At 48.0% G+C, this 20,163-nt stretch overlaps 1 protein-coding gene across 5 annotated transcripts in view; it reads left to right on the top strand.

The window, feature by feature from the left end:
- LOC146180432 (receptor-type tyrosine-protein phosphatase T-like) overlaps window positions 1-20,163 on the top strand; it is a 680,195-nt gene that overhangs the window by 489,650 nt on the left and 170,382 nt on the right. For all 5 annotated transcript variants that reach the window (XM_084576027.1, XM_084576026.1, XM_084576025.1 and 2 more), the window contains one exon: window positions 12,174-12,378. In XM_084576027.1, coding sequence (XP_084432153.1) covers window positions 12,174-12,378 — 205 coding nt within the window. The remainder of the gene's footprint in view (window positions 1-12,173; window positions 12,379-20,163) is intronic.

The raw sequence follows: 20,163 nt of genomic DNA, 5'->3' as shown, positions 1-20,163 counted from the left end.
TAGATGACATCAGCCTTCCGGAAATAAACTGATCAATGAGAGACAACTGCTTATTTTTGAAGTTTGTCCACAGTTCGTTTACATCACAGGAAATAGAGCCATCTAAGAAAACCGTAAAAAATGAATCAAATTCTCTAATTATAGCGGCCTAGTTACCTTTTTCATACATAAAAACCTTTCTACGACAAAAAACCGTAAACAATGAATCAAATTCCCTAATTATAGCATCATACTATAGCTTTTATAGCTTTGTATAGCTTTTTCTAGCTTTTTCATACATATAAACCTTTCTACGACATTGCTTCGGCCCTTCTACTCATTTGCACTGGACTGTTGCTGCTACCACTTCATGGTCACTAATTCCAGGCGTGGCTACTACGTTTCTTACAAGATCACTTTAATTAGAAAAGAGCAAATCTAAGGTACTGCCACCATTCGATCCGACACACGTAGGAAAGTCCACAAATTGATGCAGCCCGTAAAGACTTACAATTTCATACTGTGCGCAATGATGTGCAGAACGACTCCCGTCGGGATAACGGTCCTTCGATGGGATGTCTGGCAAGTTGAAGTCCCCCCTAACAGGATGAGTTCAGAAGCTAGAGCGGACAGCGAGCGGGAGAGGCTAAGTAAAGGTTCTTTACTAGTGGAAGTAGCCGGCCTATAAACCGAGCCCACGGTAAGACTGTATCCGGCAGAAAGGATTAATTTGCACCAAGCAGATTCTGAACGGTCATCATCACAGTCCAAAGGCACACTCTGAATTCGGCTAAGCACGAGAACAAAGACGCCCCCGCCATATGCATTACGGTTCTTGCGATAAGCTGTGTACTCGGACGGGAATATCAGGCTGTTTGTTAAAAACCTTGAGAGTCTGTTCGATCAATGAAGTGCCCTAAAATATTTGTTTTTTTTTCTTGAATTTTCAGCAGTGTTCTATTGCCTGGTGTATTGTCCATATTTATTTATTGTTAGTTTTTGTGACTGTCTATTTCAAGTCGCTCCGGCTCTGCCTGCTAGAACGAAACTGTTCAACCCACTTCTGTATGAGCCTGGAAAACAGGCTTACAATATTGTCAAATAAATAAATAAGTCTCGAACATAATCGCCCCTGGTAGTGACTTGAGTGTCAGTTTTGCTTCGGTTTTCCAGAACGCAGGTTCCTCGGTATGTGGCAGCTATTTTGTTAGCCCTTTCATGCAATATTTGCTTTTAACTTGCACAGAATAGTTTTGGTTTTGGTTTGGTTTCTTCCGTACGCAGATAGTACAGCTACCTCATGGTTTGTTTTGGATTCTATGTTTTCTACACTGCTGATTTCCATGGAGCATGCCCACTGAGTCAGAGGTGTTTCGCATCAGTTGTAAGTGCGCTCCTGTCAGCGTTGTTCTCTTCTGTTAGTCTTCGTTTTTATGTGCGCCGTTTTAACATACAAGGAAACTAGGCGGCGAAAATCGCATGTATGCAATAAGGGACACAGCGGGCAATGTCAATAATAATATGGACAAGATAATCACGGTAGCCTAGGTGTTCTATACGGACCTCTACAGTAGCCGAAGTATAGTCGGGACAGAAATGAAATTGGCTGTAGTGAAAAGCTGTCAAACATTCCGCCGTTCACGAAAAACCAGGTTAAAGAAAACTTTAGAAGCTAGTGAAAGGGGCAAAGCTGCTGGGGAGGATCGGGTAACTACATATTTGTTGAAGGACGGAGGAGATCTCGTGCTGGAGAAACGGGCCACGTTGTATAGGCACTTCAGATAGGCACTGCCTGATGACATCCAGGGTACCGAAATAATGGAAGAACGCTAACAACATCATAATTCATAAGAAAGGGGACGCTAATCACTTGAAAATTACAGACCACTCTGCATGCGAGCGAATTCATGGACTCCCGGCGAATGGGCCCACATGTGGAAAACAAAACGAGTGAAAAACGTGCTTAATCATTTATGCTATCAACAACTAGAGAATTCGGTTTTTACGGGCGCCGAGAAAAAAAAAAGGCTCTGTAGGAACTGAAGTTCACGCATCAATAGTATATGCCAGCGTCTGCCTGAAAACAGAAGGAATTGCTTCTTGTAAGCAATATACGGCCGAACAACTGACATTTTTACTACGAAAGATCAGAAAGCAGACCGACATCAGTTTCTTCGAGCACAACAAAGGGAAACAGCCCGCACGACGAAAGCGAATCTAACCGCTCGGATCGAACGGCTAACGCCCGGCGGTCAATAAAATTACATTAAATTTTAGTCTATATACTGATTCATAGAAAAAAAATGCCATGTGAACAGCAATAAGACAATTTCTTCCACCCGCACAGGGCAGCAGAACATGCCGGCGAAAGGATCTGTTAAATCTGTTAACAGGTTTTTCAGTCGCCCAGCCGGACATGCTCGGCCACCTGAGGCAGTAAAATTAAGTGGTAAAATTACATATTCGACAATTGGACGTTAAAATTGCTACTAGGAGAGAAATTACTCACAGTGCAATGATGATGAAAAAAGACAATTCAAGTCAAAGCACTATAAAGCGCCGAAATCAAGCACGGCGCCGTTACGCAAGCCAGCGCAGCGGAGCCCGTGTGCTTCACTAAGGCGGCGTTGGCGAGTCTGGCAAAGCTGCATCGAGGCAACCTAGCTCCCCTGGCGGGAGACCGTGGAACATGTTTTTCTCGAATGCAACACAGCAAGAATATTGAACTGCGTTTCTTCTTCGGTGAGAGCTGGAACGTCACATGTGCCGGGCTCCGGCGCTTTGATGTGCCTTCGGTGTCCGCCGAACTGCGTCCTGGTGCTGGGGTTCCACTCTCTCTGGAGGGCGCGGATGGATGTGACAGAGTGCGTGCGCACTCCTAAGCCAGGCGGCATTTCGCCAAAAAAGTTGAATGGGTAGTGAGCGCGCTCGAAGATCCGGACTCGGACACGGTGCTCCAAGATCAACTGGATCGCGGCCCATCGCTTCAAGATCCACTGACAGAGGAGCCCGTCCTGGCTTGGCAACAGTCTACTCATACCAACCTGACGTGCTTTACGCGGTGCGGTATGGGCAACATTATTTTTATTTCTATCTACTCTTGAGGGCATTTTCACTGCCGTACTTATATGCGCAATCAGGAATTATTGTCTTGTTCTCTCGGATTCACCTACAAAATCCTTCAAGTACAAACACGAATGTTAGATTTTTTAGATGAGACTCCGTCTATTCACCACCTGCATTGTATTTATTTTCTAAAAGAGATGAATTTTGTTTTGGAGAAAAATACCTCTAGCTGGATGAATGAATGAATGAATGGAATATAGAAGCGTCCCGTTTGAAACGGGGTGGTAGCAGTTGCTATCATGCTCACTTTTTTCCCCTATATCTTAATTATTGTTTTAGATTGGTTAACTATACCATCATTTTATTTATTGAATTTTTGTTTCTACATTACTCACATTATATCACTTCTTTGCTTTTAAGCCACCAATCTTCGAATCGTTTCTTGCTAGCTTCTACCGCAGGTTCATTCACCCGCCACTAGTATCTTTAAACCCCAGAGCTTCAGGAAGAGTGACTGCGCCTGAAATGGCTTCCGGATGGATGCCATTACATTCGAGTATAATATGGTCAATTGTTTCACTGGAGTTAGCACATACTGCACATGCGTCATCTTCATTTTTAATTTTCGTTTGTAGCTGAGTGTTCTAAGGCACCCTGATTTAGCTACAAAAAGTAGGGCACTCCCTCTTGAGTTATCAAAGAAAGCTTCCTTCCTGATCTGCCTTTTCCACTTTCGGTATAATTCTACACTCTGTTTTCCATCGAATTTATCCAATTTTTACCTTCTGTGTTTTTCACCTGTTGCTCAACACTCTTTATTTCTTCGTCCTTGTGACCAGCATACTTACTGGTTAGTTTTCTAGTTCTTTTCCTCCAGGGTGAGTCAACGCTGTTTAGGTATAGGTATCTAAATACTTTAGCTGCCCATCTGTTGCTGTACAATTTCCTCAGGCGTTCCTCGTATAATATTTTACTCTGAGCTTCCCGTACTTCGAAAGATGCCCAGCCCATATCTCCCTCTACCGCCTCATTTGTGGTTTTGCCGTTGGCACCCAGTGGTAATCGTCCGACGGCTCTCTGATTTATTTCTAATGTCGACTGTACCTCTGATTTTAGCTGCTCCTTACGAGGAGCGCCATCTATGGCAGAAAAATAGAACCTGGGAATAGGGAACCCAAGCTGGATTTTGCTCCGCAACGCCAGCGCTCGGTGTCTGGCGGAGCTGAGAGGAACTACAAAACCTACCCGCAACAGCGGCCGCGCGGAAAAGCAGATATTCCTACAAGTAATCGCTTCGCTGCTCTTACATGTGATGAAACCGACTTCCCTGCACTTCCTTTACTTGACCCACCTGCTCATCATACGTCTTCTCAGCATGGTTCATACGCACAAGCGACCCACCCTCGTGGATCAAATGGTACACCAAAACGGCTAGTGCACCAATCACAGGTGGATGCCGCAGATGAAGACGCTGTTTTAGACAATGCCATTGCAGAGGCTCGCCAACGTCTAGACGAACTCACCCAGCTCCGAGAACAGCGTCGCTCTCACTCCTCTCGAAGAACTATAATACCTCGTGATAAGATTTCAAATGAATCACCTCCAATAAGCATCAAACCACAATCACGTGCAGACAACACGTTAACCCCGAATACCCCGACAGTGGATAAAATATTAGCCCTTATAGAGCAGGTGACCTCCCTCATCGTACAAGCTCCTCGGCCTCGCAATGGAAAGCGCACTGTCTCTGGTGGAATTGTCGAGGCTTTGCGAATAAGGCCTCTGAAGTGAACATCCGTCTTCGCGACAAAAAGCTAAAGGCGTGGGCCTTCTTACTTCAAGAGCATAACTTACTTCCTCGCCTTTCAGGATTCTGCGCTTACCATTCACCTTCCATTCCTGATCGCCGTTGTATCAACTCTTCCCACAGCCCAGGTGAATCTGCAATTTATATTCACACTTCAGTTCCCCACACACCGATCTACCTTTCACGCTGGTGTAACACACGCCAACAGGTGGTAGCACTCCTAGTTAAGCCTGTACGCACGCCACTTATACTAGTTTCCTTGTATGGCCGTCCTGGTTACGCATCTCCTAATCTTGGATGGGTTCGTTTTCTGCGTTCTACCTACTCGGGTATCTCTATTCTAGTCGGTGGAGACTTCAATGGCGCACACACCTCGTGGGGTTACCCATCGGATTTTCCCAGGGGTGCACACATCCAGGGAAACTTTTCAGATAATTCTTTTCATCATTTAAACCACCCGCATACATCTACCCGTCCACGAGGTGGGCCTTATTCACCTGATTTGACTTGGTGGTTAGGCCCTGGTAGCCCTCGTTGGGCTGTTGAACCAGATACCTGGGGTAGTGATCACAGTCCTATCTTTATCTCTCTCACTCCTTCGCGGATACGTAAAACACGCCGTAGAGTACGAATAACATCTTGGGACTCTGTACGCGCAGACAATCGCTTATCTGATTTCACCCCATCATCAGCATTGTCTACTCTCTCTGCTGTTCTTGCGTCCCACACGATTACCACCACTGTAAATGAAGACGAGCCAAACCCGGACATCCACCTCCTGAATCTTTGGGCTCTGCGTCGCCAGCCAGGTCATTATGCTGCTCGTAACCCCGATGACCCATCGGCTATCCCCGCTCTTCACCGGGCTAGCGCGCGTGCGAGGTGGTATGAAAAGCGTCTAGGAAGGCAACGTTGGGCTTCATGATGTGAGCGCCTGTCCTCCAAGCAGAGTAATCGACAACTTTGGAGAGTGTTTCACGCCATGGAGCGCTCTTCTCAAGTTTCTGATTACACAGAGAGCATTCGCCTAGCGATGAATGTAGATGACACATTTGCAAAACAGGCGGCCAGACAGTTTTTTCCTCATTATGATTCCACCTCAACTTCTCCACCTTGCTTACCGGTTACCGAACCCCCCGATGCGATTACTTCTGACCTAACCATGGCAGAGCTGCTGGCCTCCATTGAACGCCTCAAATCTAACTCTGCTGCCGGGCACGACGGCATACCTAACTCCTTATTCCGCAACTTGGAAGGGACTGCTTTGCAGGCCCTGCTTGATGCATTCAATGACTTGCGGCATTCTGGTGTCATGCCGGACGAGTGGAAGCATTCTATTGTTGTTCCAATACCGAAGTCAGGTCATCCTCCAGCATCTCTCGCGGTCCTTCGTCCAATTTCCCTGACGCCAACAATCTGCAAGCTTTACGAAAACATTCTCGCCACTCGCTTATCGTGGTGGTTGGAATCCCATGATTGTTATCCAGAATCCCAAATTGGCTTCCGCCCGCAAATAGGAACGGAGGACGGTCTTGCTACTTTGGCTACTGACGTGCTTCACCACTCTCCGCACAGTCATCTTGTTAGAACTGTGATCGCTACAGATATAACAAAGGCATATGATAACATCCTTCACTCAGCCATTCTTGCCTCCCTACAAACTCTTGGTCTTCCTCACAGGTTTCTCCTCGCCATTCATGCCTTTCTAACAAATAGAACATTCAGTGTGCGTGTCCATGGAAAGCCCTTTGGTCACTTCCCCTCAAACAGAGGAGTGCCCCAGGGCTCCGTTCTCGCCCCTACTTTATTTAATGTGGCCTTCATTCCACTTATTCGAGCCCTAGAGGCCATCCCTTCTATACGCGTGCTTGCGTATGCCGATGACATAACCTTATGGTGCTGTCACCCAGATACGTCTGTCCATCAGGTGGCCTTCCAGCATGCGCTGGGTGTATTGACATTTCGCCTCCCTCCTTTAGGCCCAACTCTTTCGCATACAAAATCCTGTTTCATTCGAATTGGAAATAATGCTGGCTTACGGAAAGCTCCCACTATAAATTTTATGATAGATAATACCCCAATTCCTCAGGTACAAGCCGTTCGCATTCTTGGCCTTCTTCTTCATTCCTCTGGGACTGGCACCCCGTGGCTGACAGCCATCCGTAAGACCGCTCACGCTACTTTAGGTCTCATTCGTCGCATAGCTATGCGCTCTGGCGGCGCGCGTGCTCACACGGCCCGCCAGCTTGTTCGCTCTGTCCTCCAGCCACGTATAATATACCAGGAACAGTTTCAACGTCTCACCCGCAGACAGTGGGACTCCCTTGAGGCCATCAATCGTGAGGCTATGCGTGCAATAACGTATCTTCCCCGCCTAACACCCATACCAGTACTTCAGGAGTATGCCCAGCTAAATACGCTCACTGAACTCGTTCATCAGCGGATGGCAAACAGAGCTCGCAAACAGTCTTTACAACTACATCATTTAAAGACACTACCTCCATGGTCGTACTGCCAGCTCACGGACAATGCCCCACTGCTTCCCCGTCGGTATCATCCGCACATCTGCCTGAAGGGTGCATATTATATACCGATGCATCACATACTGCAGAGCGAGGAGTTACTTCTGTGTATAGTCCCTCTCATCCGCATCTCAACACTCACGTGACATATACCGCGGATACGTGCACCCCTCTGGCACTGGAACTTCAAGCAATTTACAAAGTCATACATTCCCTTCCACCAGTTCCTACATTCAATGCAGTTCATCTTTACACAGACTCTCTCACTGCCCTTAAACAGCTTAAGGCCGTTAGACGCACATTCCAAATAACACAGTCCATACATTTGCTATGTTCAGAGTACCCATCTCCTATTTGCATACACTGGATTCGCGGCCATGCTCGCGATCCACATAACATACAAGCAGATGCTATGACGCATATAAACACTTCAGACGATCCACCACCTTCCCCTCTTCCCCCAGATCCGTTCCTGTCCCACGTTTCCGATTCGCAAGTTCTGTGCCAGCGAACACGCGCTCTCATTCCTTCGTGTTCGCACCCTCTCCCCCGTAGTCTTACTCGGCAGGAGGAGGTGACAGTGCGCCGGATCCGGGCAGGGGCGGCTCTGACCCCATCTGTCGACATCGATGGCGGGAAAAAGACCTACCAGTGACTGACAGGTGCCCTCACTGTGAGACTCCACCTGACGTCTGCGATGCGCGTCACTTGTTGTGGACGTGTCCGTCAACAACGCACATTAGGCAACGGATAATCATGAAGGTGGGCCTGCGGTGGAATCGCGATAGTGATTATGAGAAATGGGCAATGGACAATCGCTATACTGCCAACCTTCTCGAATACATAAGCACAACTGGACTGCACTCCTTCTTTTAACTTTCTATCTCCTGCATCCCATTCCCCCTTTCTCAACTTATGCCTTGTGGCAAACTCTTCGAAAAAAAAAAAAAACAGCGGCCGCGCAGCGCACTGCTGTCTGTGGAGTCTGCGCTGTTCGTTCGCGCAGCAGCGCGTGCCACGAGTAGCCCCGCGTGCACGCGGAGCAGGAGAAGGAGAATGAGGAGGAGGGGGAAGGGCGCGTGCAGAGGCGCGGCAAGCAGGCGCTCTTTTCTATTGGAGTGTCTTAATAATTTTTGCGTTTTTCGGTTCCCTGGCTGACAAAGAGGCTGGCTGGAAACTTTTTTTTATCGGTGCTTTCAAAAGCGAGAACTTTGGCGAGAATTTTAGTTGGAGAAATGGTCGCCGCGAACATTGTTTTCAAAAAGCGCTTGTTGGCAGGCTCAGACATAAAAAATCATGAACGCGAATTCACCACTCGAAGGCGAGAGGCAAGCGACAGATATATTGAACGACTTGAGACCACACCTCTTGTTTTGTTAAGCTGTGGGATAGTAAAGAAGCTCGCTTCACGAAAATGCCTTTCCAAATTTTAGATTTTTTGGAAGCGCATTGTATTTTCATCATATTGCGCTTTCTTGGAAATCAACTACGTCGAGAACTGGGCAAGGAGAAAAACGTAGGCATAAGCAGACAGGCACTCGGATGCTGCCCGGAGCACAAGGCGCGGCCGAGCATGCAAACCCGACGCCTTTTAAACCCGACGCAAATGTGCCAACTCGTCCAACTGTCCATCCTACTTCAATGCTTTTTAAAGGCCAAGAAAGAGGTGGTGGGGAGGAAGCTCGTTTTCTCTTGGCTCCTCAGGTTATATAAGGCAGTTCTAAACTTTTTTTTGTCAATGCGAAAGCACCGAAGTCTCTGTCCTCGCTGCTCAGTGAAATGAACAGTGCATTCTTCTTGTGGAGACTCACTGATGCGCGTGTACACATCGATGGGTGTAGCCATTTATTGGAGAAGGCCCACTCAACCCTCTTTGATGACAGACGTATTAGTCACCGAAACTAAACGTTGCCTTCTACCATGACCCGTTCGCTGCAGCGAATGGGGCAGGGTGACAACTGCAGCTACCGCCAAGGGAGAGGTGGGCAAGAAGGCTGGTTGAAAACTAGTTGGGAGCGTGGCGCAGTGGCTCCCTGTTGCGTCGGCTAGGACACAGTGGTGCTTGGTTACGCTCTTCACCATGGGGCGAGGGAGGATTGTGGTTAAGCTTAAGGGTCCATGGCGTCAGCCACCGTGGCTTTAGCATTACTGAGCAGTGAGCACAAGCTGCCGACGTCGATTCTTGGGACTGCGGAAGCAATAAATAGCCTAGCTCCTTCGGGCCTTCCAAATGCCGGAGACAGATCCGGGCCCGCAAGACACTGGGTTCACCGGTCATTTCACGATCTTTCGACCATGCTTGTTGTTTTGTAGTTGTTTTTTATTTGTTGTTATCTTGTTTTTGTAATGTCAAGCGCTGTAGGAAAGAGGGAAGAAATAGTTCTCTGGGAGAAAATTTGGCTTGAAGTCGAAAGAATGCGCGTGCTTCGCGTCTGGAGAACAATTAAGTTGTTTCGTTTACTAGCTTTACTTAGTTTTTGCATGGACGGAAACTAAAAAAGTAATTTAAAAGTAATTGAATTACCCAGTAGAAGTAAGGTCATTACTTTTCTCCGATTTTCAGCAAAGTAATTAGTTATGTAATTTAATTTCTTTACAAAGTAATTTTGCCATGTATATTTTCCATGCAGACAGGAACGGAAACCTTTGTCTTCGTAATTCTGCCTCTTTGTCTCTCTGCAATTCCTAGTTCAGTCAACTTTTCTAGGGAGTGCACAGTTTTGAACTCCCGAAGCAGGATCGCGTATGAGGATAGAACGATTGACGCATATATCTGTTTTTTGAGGCCGACTCAGTTCCGCGATGGCTGCTGCGGCAATGCCAGGTACAGGTACAAACAGAGGTGCAAGATACGAGCGGTGCGAGATACCTAAAAAAATGACCAGCTGTCACGAAATCGGCGCACATTTTTATTAAGCCGGCGCGGCGTGAAGCCCGCGCGGCACCTCATCGAAGGTTCGCCGACTTGCAAGAAAAGCCTCCCTCTCCACGCGAGAGGAGCGTAGCCTTGTACGCATCGGCGTCACCCTCTTTCTCATCACTCGGAAATGACTGTGACTCAACCGGCCGGATGTGCTCGTCCTCTCTAGATTTTTCGACGGCGCCTAGCCAATGAGGACGCACGGCTCGACGGGAGGAAAAGGGAACGCTTCAAAAAGCGAAGCTAAGTCTGTGTGTGTGCGATAATCTTTGCGCGCTGGAACAGACAGGCGCGGCGCGCCCTATTTAGGCAGGTAGCTTCGCTTGAATTAGTCAGTCAGTGTTTAGCTAGTATTGCGGCGTGTTCGCAAGTGCTACAGCTGGACTCCCGGGGATCAGCTGCTGCTGGCAAGCCCACAGTTTTGCGAGGGAGTGGCACTCGTCTTGCATGGCGGCCACATTGTGACTCTCTGGATGCGTCGGACTGCAACAGTGTCCGGCGAACAATTTAGTGTTTGTTAGTTTGTCTCCCTGGTGTATTGTTCACTGTTGTAAAACCTGTGTGTTATTGAATGCCGCTTTAGTTGCATGCTTAGCATTAACGTTCTGTGCATTTTAAGTGTTCGTGTGAATTCCTCTGTATCGCCTCCTGCTGTGTATAAAGTTTGCTTTTGTTTCTGGCTTCTGACTGACCCTTTCTCTGGCTTGAACCGGAGAAAACTGGGCACCAAACGGCCGCCCCCTTCTGTCACTACAAGGTAGTTTAATTCCGGCTGAGCTTGCCACGCAAGTCGAGGGCATCTCCTTTGGGACCGGAACAGCTACCCCCACTCACTATAACGGTGTCCGAGAGCGTGCGCACCATTAAGGGCGCATCGTTAATAATCCTCTAATTATTAACGGGTGACATATACTCTTACGGGGCCTCGTATGCAGGTCAGATGAAGCGACGCAATAACGATGGCCTCAGAGAACATGCATCGCCCTTGTTGACATTCCACCCAATAGCAACTTGGCGCTGCAGTGTATATCTTGTCTGAATTGTGTTCCGTTTTTTGGACAGCGCGTCATTCTGACATCGTGCCCTGAAAAACATACCAGGGAAATCTTTGAAGCCTTTATCATCGCCCGCAAAGGGGCTTTATGCGCAAGCATACCTGCATTGTCCCCCGCGAGCTGGCTTATATCCTAACTCTCAATGATGACATTTTTTCGTGTTCACGTTGTGGCTCTTCTTTTTCCTTCCTGCGCATCTGTCGCTCACTGTATTCGTACGCTCACGCGTTTAATACATTCAGTTGTTAGTCTGTGTTGAGTCTACTTCCTTGTCACGTCTCCTGCGCTATTTTCTTCTACCATGATCAGTCACCATCTCGCCCAGCAACACACTTTGATTAAATTTTCCGTGGCCATCCAGTAATTCTAAAATAATTTATTTTACTGTGGGGATTGGATTTGCCTCTGCATCGCCGCACACCAACAGGTCTTTTGGAATAGAAATGACATAATTGAAGACATTGATGAAATATAGTGGGCAGGGCAGCCGCACCAAGAAGCGGTTACATTTAGTAGGAAAGTACCGACTAACCTGCAGCATGAAGCAGAAAGGGTGCTTTAACATGTTGCCGCATTACATGCCTACTGCACCACAATTTATTGCGAGGGCCCCCAGCCACGTGCGTCTGTTTTTATACTGTTCCAGATTTTCCAGGTGCCTTTGGAGGCATCATGTCGACGGCACCTTTAAATAGAGCGCAAAATTGTCCTCAACATCCCACCAACGTTAAAAATCCTTAGGGCTTCTGGTCTCTGTTACATATTCTAAATTGTTTGTTTTCCTCCCTTGCATTTTTAATGGCTACTTCATTTCTCTTCCGCAGGTTACTTCATCGCTTTCGCACTCATACAACACGATGTTGAAGAACTCATGGCGGCCACAGTCAGTAGTGCTCAATAACTCAGACACGCGGGAGTATTACCTGCGAGGCCTCTTTCCGGGCTCTACATACCTGGTCTGCGTAAAGGCCAGTACAAGTGCTGGCTTCGGAGAGGCCGTCTGCAGCAATTTCAGCACTAAAGCGTCACGTGAGTACTTTATGTCATCGTAGCGCATTCAGGTCGCAAGAAGCTGATGCAAAAACGCTGGGAGGTTGGGCATGAACATACGAATTTGCCATCATCATCATACGAATTGTCATCACCATCCAAATCAGGGAGATATGGCATCGTAATTAAGCTTTATTATTTGCATTACCATCAGAGTGTCCGGGAATGATTTTTGTCAAAGTATGTTTTGTGCAGGACGTATAAAACTCGTTCCCCTTCTACTTTGCTTGTAGTGCATCCTAACAATCACCAGATGTTCAGATAGACTTGCTTAAGAGCAGTCTTGTACACATTACCGAAAATAGGTAGCCGATTACTATTATTTAATTTGAAATGTAACTGATTGAAGAAGTCAATTACAGAACCAGAATATTGATACGGGTCGAAGATGCGGCAGATGAAGTTTGTGTGCGTTTGGCGCCTGCTCGGAGCCCACATCCTTGGCAGCTACCTGTGTTTTGACGGCCGGGGCGGCCGTCAAAACACAGATAGCTGCCCGGTGCTTGTGTCTCGTTCGGTGTGAGTGTAGCAGTGTTTTACGTGTTGTGAACGTCTCCTAAAGAGCGGACGTTCTCATCATGCGCGTCCTGGCCTATTTCTCCACGGAGCTTTGCAACGGTCGCTACACCGGAACAGCCACAATGGCTCAACCGGGCGACTCGCGAAGTCCCACGACCCCTACATTTATGGTCATGGCTGATCCCCGTGACCCCGACATTTTTCAGGTGCCTCAGGTGTAAACGTCGACAAATGTACCTCGTAGTATGAACGTGGCAGCACCCATAACAGTTGGGACCCCACCGTAATGTTGACAAACGTCATTTTCTATTTGTCTGGCAAAGCGAGGCAATAGTACGACACCCACGAGGACGAATTAACAAGTTAGGAGATATTCAAAGAAAACCTTCGCGCTCTCTTCAGACCACCAGATGCTTTGAAATTCGTAGCCAAAACATACCTTCAGTCGCGTGCACCGTGCTGCACTGAAAACTACGTCACCTACATTTAAGAAGCGCTAGCATTATGTCATGAAGTTGACTCCGCATTGTCAGAATCTGCAAAGGTGGGCCACATCCTAAAAGAGATTGCGAATGACGCTTTCCATTTGCTCCTCTTCAAAGGCTCTGATACTCTCCTTTCGAGCAAGTTAAGAGCCGGCGCATATGTCCACACTTTTAAATACTTCCCCATACGGGCGCCCCATCGTCGTGGGTTACGCAGCAGCCACAAACTAACACATCTTCCGCTTCGCTCCTTAACATCACTAACGCCGTCACCCTTGATCATTCGCTGCGAAATGGAGGCCTGTGCACCTGCACCACACCAACCCACCATCTCCGGCCGCCCCTTGACCGATATCGCACTTATATCTGCCGTCGTGCGCGAAGAACTTGCAAACTTGGACCTCTAGCCTGCGGTCTGTTCCATCAGAAACCCCGTTGTCCGGCCACCAAGGACGAATATTTTCCTTCCTCGGGCACCGGACTTTCGTCCCTATCAAACTCCAGCAGAGGCGCACGCCTGATGGTCGTCCCATATATTTCTATTGCTAATGCGGCGGCCACATTTCCCGGCATTGCCGCAACAGATGGTCTCCGAATCCTCACACCGACTTTTTCTATCACTACCATCCTGAAATTCCTCGCCGTTTTTCGCCCCGACCAACAGATTCGGCCAAAGATTTCGCCAGGTCCCAACCACGTCGCTCTTCCCGCTCTCCTTCTCCACAAGACCATCGTTTTCGATCCACATAGCCCCTTTGATTCTCGGCTGTTGCCTCATACAGCCGATCTGAATTGAAAAACTAGCTGATGCAGCTCCCGGAGGTGACGCTGCATCCACGATCAGGTCCACAAATCCTCTACTAACCTCCCGTTTGGACAAACTAGACATTTGTGTTGATGGTGTTCCCTTGCGTGCGCTTGTAGACACTTGAGCGTATACCTCTGTCATGAGTGCAAGCCTTCGCCGCCGTCTACGTAAAGATATCTCACGCCGGCTCTGTCTCAAGTGCGTGTCGGGGACGACGGAACGGTTTTTGATGGACTCAGCACCGCTCGCTTTAGTGTTGCTGACCATGAAATTCCGGTGCAGTTCACTGTTTTGAACTCTTGTGTTCATGACCTCATCCTCGGCCTCGATTTTCTATCATAGCACTCTGCCCTGATCGACTGCTCGCAAGGCATCCTGCACCTGGATCTCACAATAATCGACCCTGAACCCTTGCATTCCTCTCTCCGACTGTATTCGCCCGACTAAGTTTCTTTGCCGTCAGTAGCCGCCTCATTGGTTACCTTGCGTTCTACCTCGTCTGTCCCCGATGGTGACTACTTTGTTGCGCCTATTTCTGATCTCTTGCTGCTCCGCAGCGTTGCACTGCCCCCTACCGTGGCTACAGTCAAGACAAACACTTTGTCACTGCCATTGATCAATTTCAGCTATTGGGCACAAGTGCTTCCAACTGGCACATACGTGTCGATGTTCTCACCTCTTGGCTCCTGTCAAGTTTACCATTGTACACTGACGATGCCTCAGCTTCTGCAGACCCTGACCACGATTCTACTTCAATTAACGCGTTCATGGCAATGATCTCCTGCGATCTGCAACCTGTCCAAAATTGTCAGCTTCGTGCGCTTCTCGAGTTTTATTCTGACATCTTCGATCTCCATAACATCTTTCTCTTACTGTCTCGCACCGCATCGACACCGGCGACGCCCCTCTTATCTGCCCCCGACCATACCGAGTTTCCCATGCAAAACGACAGGTAATCCAGGCGGAAGTTGCAAAATGGCTGGAGAAGAAAAATATTGAGCCCTCTCACAGTCCGTGGGATTCGTCCGTCGTCCTGGTGAAGAAAAAAGATGGCCCGCGGCGCTTTCGTATACATTACCGGCACAATTGCAGTGGACGGCAAGGACCGGGAGAAGAGTTTTTGTCGCTCCGGAGGGGCTCTGTCAGTTTAAGGTTACGCCTTTTGGCTTATACAACACTCCAGCTGCATTTGAACGCTGATGGGCTCCTTGCTGCAAGAATTTAGATGTTCCACTTGCCATGCTCAATGTCATTATGCTTCCCTGAAACACAATGTCATTTTGTTTTCACCCACGTTTTTATCCCACATGGCAGACCTCTCTAATGTTCCTTAGCTCTTCGGTCAAGCCTGACTCCAACTCAACTCTTCAACAAGTCCTTTTCCAGTCGTGAGCTCAATATACTAGGCCGTGTCGTCGATGCTACGGGGGTTCGTTCCGATTCCGACAAGATCCGAGCAGTACACGACTTCCCGTCTGAATCACGTCTGAAGTTTTTCGGGGCTTTGTTCCTACTTTCGTAGGTTCATTAGAGATTTTGCCGACATTGCTCAGTCGCTCACAGTCGCTCATAGTAAGTCCTCCCAAGACCAAGCTTTGGCCCACCTTACCATTAAAGCTTACCATTGAGAAGTCCCGGCACTGATGCCAGTGGCCATGGCCCCGGAGCCATTCTTTCTCAGCGCCAATCTGGGACTCATCGTGTAATTGCGTATGCCAGGCTCCTCCTGTCCCCTTCAAAGAACTACTCCATTACCAAACAATAGTGCTTGGCTCTCGTCTGGCTTGTTAGAAAATTTCGACTCTACCTATATGACAGGCCGTCCCCAGTTGCCATCGATCATCACGCACTGTACTGGCTTTCTTCTCTGAGGATCCTATTGGTCGCGTCAGGCGTTGGGCTCTACGGCTCCAAGAATATGACTACGCTGTGATCTACGAGTCCGGCCCGTTGCACAAAGATGCCGATTGCATCTCTTGTTGACCTGTTGCCCAGACTGATACTCCCACGGGCGCATTTGCCATTGACCTGTTCTCTCTATCACGGTTTGCAACTATTGGCAAAGAACAGCGACCGCATGCGGAGCTCCTCTCCATGATTGATCGCTTAACCCCCGCTCTAACCGAGCATTAACTTAACCGCTTTGCTCTCGTTGACGGCATTTTATACCACCGGAATCTTCAGCCTACTGGTTCTGACCTTCTCCTAGCCTTTCCTAAGCACTAATGAACAGTTGTTCTCCACGAACTTCAAGATTTCTCTACTGCTGGCCATCTCGGCGTTATTCGCACGTACGACCGCATCCGTCGTCGGTTCCTCTGGTATTGCCTCTACCGCTCAGTGCGTCCTTGCGTTGGTCCTTGTGATGAGTTTCAGCATCGCAAGCAGCCTGCATCTCCTTCCGCTGGCTTTATTCAGCCCACCGATATCCCTCCGGAACTGTTCTACCTTGTCGGCTTGGGTCTTCTCGGACTTTTTCATGAGTCACTTCTGGCAATAGGTGGGTTGCAGAAGTCACAGACTATGCCACCCGGTACGCGATAACGTGCGCGCTCCCCACGAGTACGGCCGCTGATGTCGCCGACTTGCTTCTTCACCACCTCATTCTTCACCATGGAGCTCCCGTCAACTGCTCACTGACCGTAGCCGCATTTTCATTTCAGTAGTTGTTGACGCATTCTTCTCTCGTGCTCAACTAAACAGAAGTTTACCACTGCTTACTACCCACAAATGGCCTCACTGAGCGGCTCAACGCACTTTTACTGACTTGCTTGACATGTACGTCTCCTCCTGATTACCGTGACTGCGACGTCGCCCTCCTATACGTTACATTTGCGTACAACTCATCCGGCCACGACACCGCTGGCTATTCCCCTTTTACCTTTTCTACGGCGTGAGCCTCAATTGCCGCTTGACACATTGTTTCGAACATCTGGTCCCCCACATTCTGAATACGCCCTTCAAGTCATTGCTCCTGCCGGCCATGCTCGCCAAGTTGCAAGCTTGCAAGCCTCCCAAGCTTCTCAGCAAGAGCACTAAAAAACCCACCACCTCGACAGCTCCTTCTCACGTGGCTCCTTTGTCGCTTGTGGGCCCTTATCGTGTGCTGCGTCAAGTCACAGCCGTCACCTACAAGACTCAACCTGCCTTCACAGAGTGCATTTCCCGTACTGTACAATCCAATGTTATCCACGTCTCGCGCCTTTAGCCCTAGAATCTACCTTATTCTGACATTCGCTGAGCAGCACCGCGACGGTGCTTCTGCGCCAGAGGGCTATGATACGGGCCGACGCAGATGTGGAAGGCGAAGTGTGTGTGCGTATGGCGCGTGCTCGGGGCCCGAATCCTCGGCAGCGATCTGTGTTTTCAGGTCTGGTGCAGCCAGTGCTTGTGTCTCGCTCGGTGTGAGTATAACAGTGTTTTACGTTGTGTGAACGTCTCCTGACACGTAACAGTATTAGTGAAAATTCGTCACCATCATCATCTTTATTGTCAGCCCAACTTTACCCACTGCAAGGCGAAATTCTCCCTCAAGTTACCCGGTCCTACGCCAGCTGCATCCACTAGACGCCTGCGAACTTCTTAACCTCATTAGCCCACGTAACTTCCTGCCACCCTCTGCTACGCTTTACTTCCCTTGGAATCCAGTTTGTTACCCTCAGCGACCGTCGGTTATCCTCTCTTTGCACTACATGTCCTGTCGGTGCCCATTTCCTCTTGATTTCCAGTGAAAATTGCAAAATACTAATTCAATAAATATTCACTACTTTTTTTCGAAATTCATTGCCATAACGTAACTTCTCTCAAACTGCAATAAACTACGGCGGTTTGCTTGAAAATATTTCCACGCAGGTAATTTTAAGCAGCACTTGTTTTTTTAAGTTCTCGTCATTGATTTCGCGTTTCCTCTTGAAGACACCATTCAGTACAATGAAACGATCTACATCTCAACGAACACCCTGCGCAACTGCTTGTAGTTGCGAAATCTTTATATTGCTATTTACACATCATCTATGACTTGCTTGAGTGCATCAGTCGTTAGAGCTCTCGACTGTTGAACCAAAGATGTGGGGTCGAGTCAGGGCCCAAAAGTCGCTTTTTTATGGAGGCAGAAAACAAGTCGCCAGTGTACTGGGCGAGACGAGTGCACACTAAAGAGACCTAGGTGGTCCAAATTTCCCAATCTCTCCACTACGTATCTCTTAGCCTGACTAGCAAATAGAGAAAGGCTCAACAAAAAGCCCCTCAGCCTCTTAAATAAATAAAAGCCGCTGAAACCAAAATTTGCATTAAGAAGTCATTTTTATGCATTTGATTCAGCTATTCTATCTGTAAACAACGTTTGGTTTATTTTACGTGGTTATAGCGTCCCAGTGCGCTGATGCTTGAGAGACGCCGTACGGAAATTTCGACCACCTGGAAATATTTAACGTGCACTCGCATCGCACAGCACAATAGCGCCTTGCGTTTCGCCTCCATCAAAAAGCGGCCACAGCAGCAGGGATCCTGCGTTCTGCTGTTCGGAACCTGTGACCCACCACGGCAGGTTTGCAAAGAATGCATATAATTATCCGGGTCCTTTAAAGCCAAATGCTCCAGACTGTGCTCTTGACCCCCTTCGATTCCTTTGGGGAAAGTTATGGCAGATCAAATTATCATGACAACCGTTATCCTAGCCTATTTTTCGCAAACACATTTGATTACCGTGACCACCATGTTAAGTTTGCGAGCGGTGGCAAATTATAGTCACCGAAAATAAATTTCAACAAATGAACATTTATGTGCGTGCCAATGGAACCTTTCTCCTGCAACTATACGCTGGTTTAGGAAATAAAGGGAACAAAATTGGTGTTAATTTTTGAAATAACAAAATACCGAAAAGACGCGAAATGGTGCCTATATTCAAGGTTTTATTAAACGGAACGCTGAACCAGTTGTATATAACTATTACATCAAGTTGTTAGCAGGCGCGATAATGAAATAATGTTAAGCCAGTGATCATGAAGGGTAAGGTGCCTAAGCAAGAAAAGAAATAATGTTCTTAAGAAAATTTGTGTGTTCAGCCATATTCAGTCTTCTGAACACGAACAAGTGACCTTGAAGTAGCTGTCGATGGTTGGATGGTTACCCCCCTAGTGGACTGAGGACCCGACTACTCAGTCATCAGTGGACCGTTCGCCGCTCACTTAGAGAAAGTGACGACCACTCGGGGTGGCCCGTTGACCCGCACAGTGGGGTGCAACCTTATTACCTCGTTGGGGTGATGCACCGCAAGAGTGACAGTGAATGGCCGCGCTTATCCTACCTGCTTCGCAATCCAACAGAACTGATCGCGAGACGTGGCTTTGGGCGTGAGGAGGAGAAAACATTTAATTACGATGATATGATTTGTTAAGGGAGGTGCGCTTTGTTGTGGAGCTGAGTGGCAGACCCTATTCCGGGACGCCATTGGCCGCCGCCGCTACCCTAGCTCTCTGGACCAAGACACGCTGGGCCTTTTCTCAGTGAACATCGGGTGATCATCGACCTGCGATCAAAGCTCGTCAAGTTCTCGACGGACAACGCTATACCCAATACAACGCCTCCGACGTATCATGTTACTGTAAACGTCCTAATTGGTTGTCAGTACAGCATCATCCTTGACTCTGTGCTTGTCTTTCCTCTGTGTACTTCTCTCTGTTAGGCTGCCTTTTTCATCATGTGCGCTGAACAACTAGCTGAACATTCCATTGTTTTATTGTTCATATTTACCTGGATGATATATTGAAATAAAAACGTAGCAGCCGTATTTTCTCTTAAACTCTCGTTGATTTCTTACACCGGCGCTTGTATAGGAGTTAGTATGGTATGACGTTTTCCCCACGAGTGATGCGAACATGATAATTTGACTCTTCTGTTGCTCAAACACTTGAGCCTTTTGGTTAGAAAGTTCACTGGATCAAGATGTTTCAC

This window comes from Amblyomma maculatum, chromosome 8, assembly GCF_055883805.1.
Source record: "Amblyomma maculatum isolate TAMU_Amacu chromosome 8, ASM5588380v1, whole genome shotgun sequence".
NCBI classification, from domain to species: Eukaryota; Metazoa; Arthropoda; class Arachnida; order Ixodida; family Ixodidae; genus Amblyomma; species Amblyomma maculatum.
The sequence above is the reverse complement of the archived record's forward strand: the minus strand, read 5'-3'. Positions and strand labels throughout refer to the sequence as shown.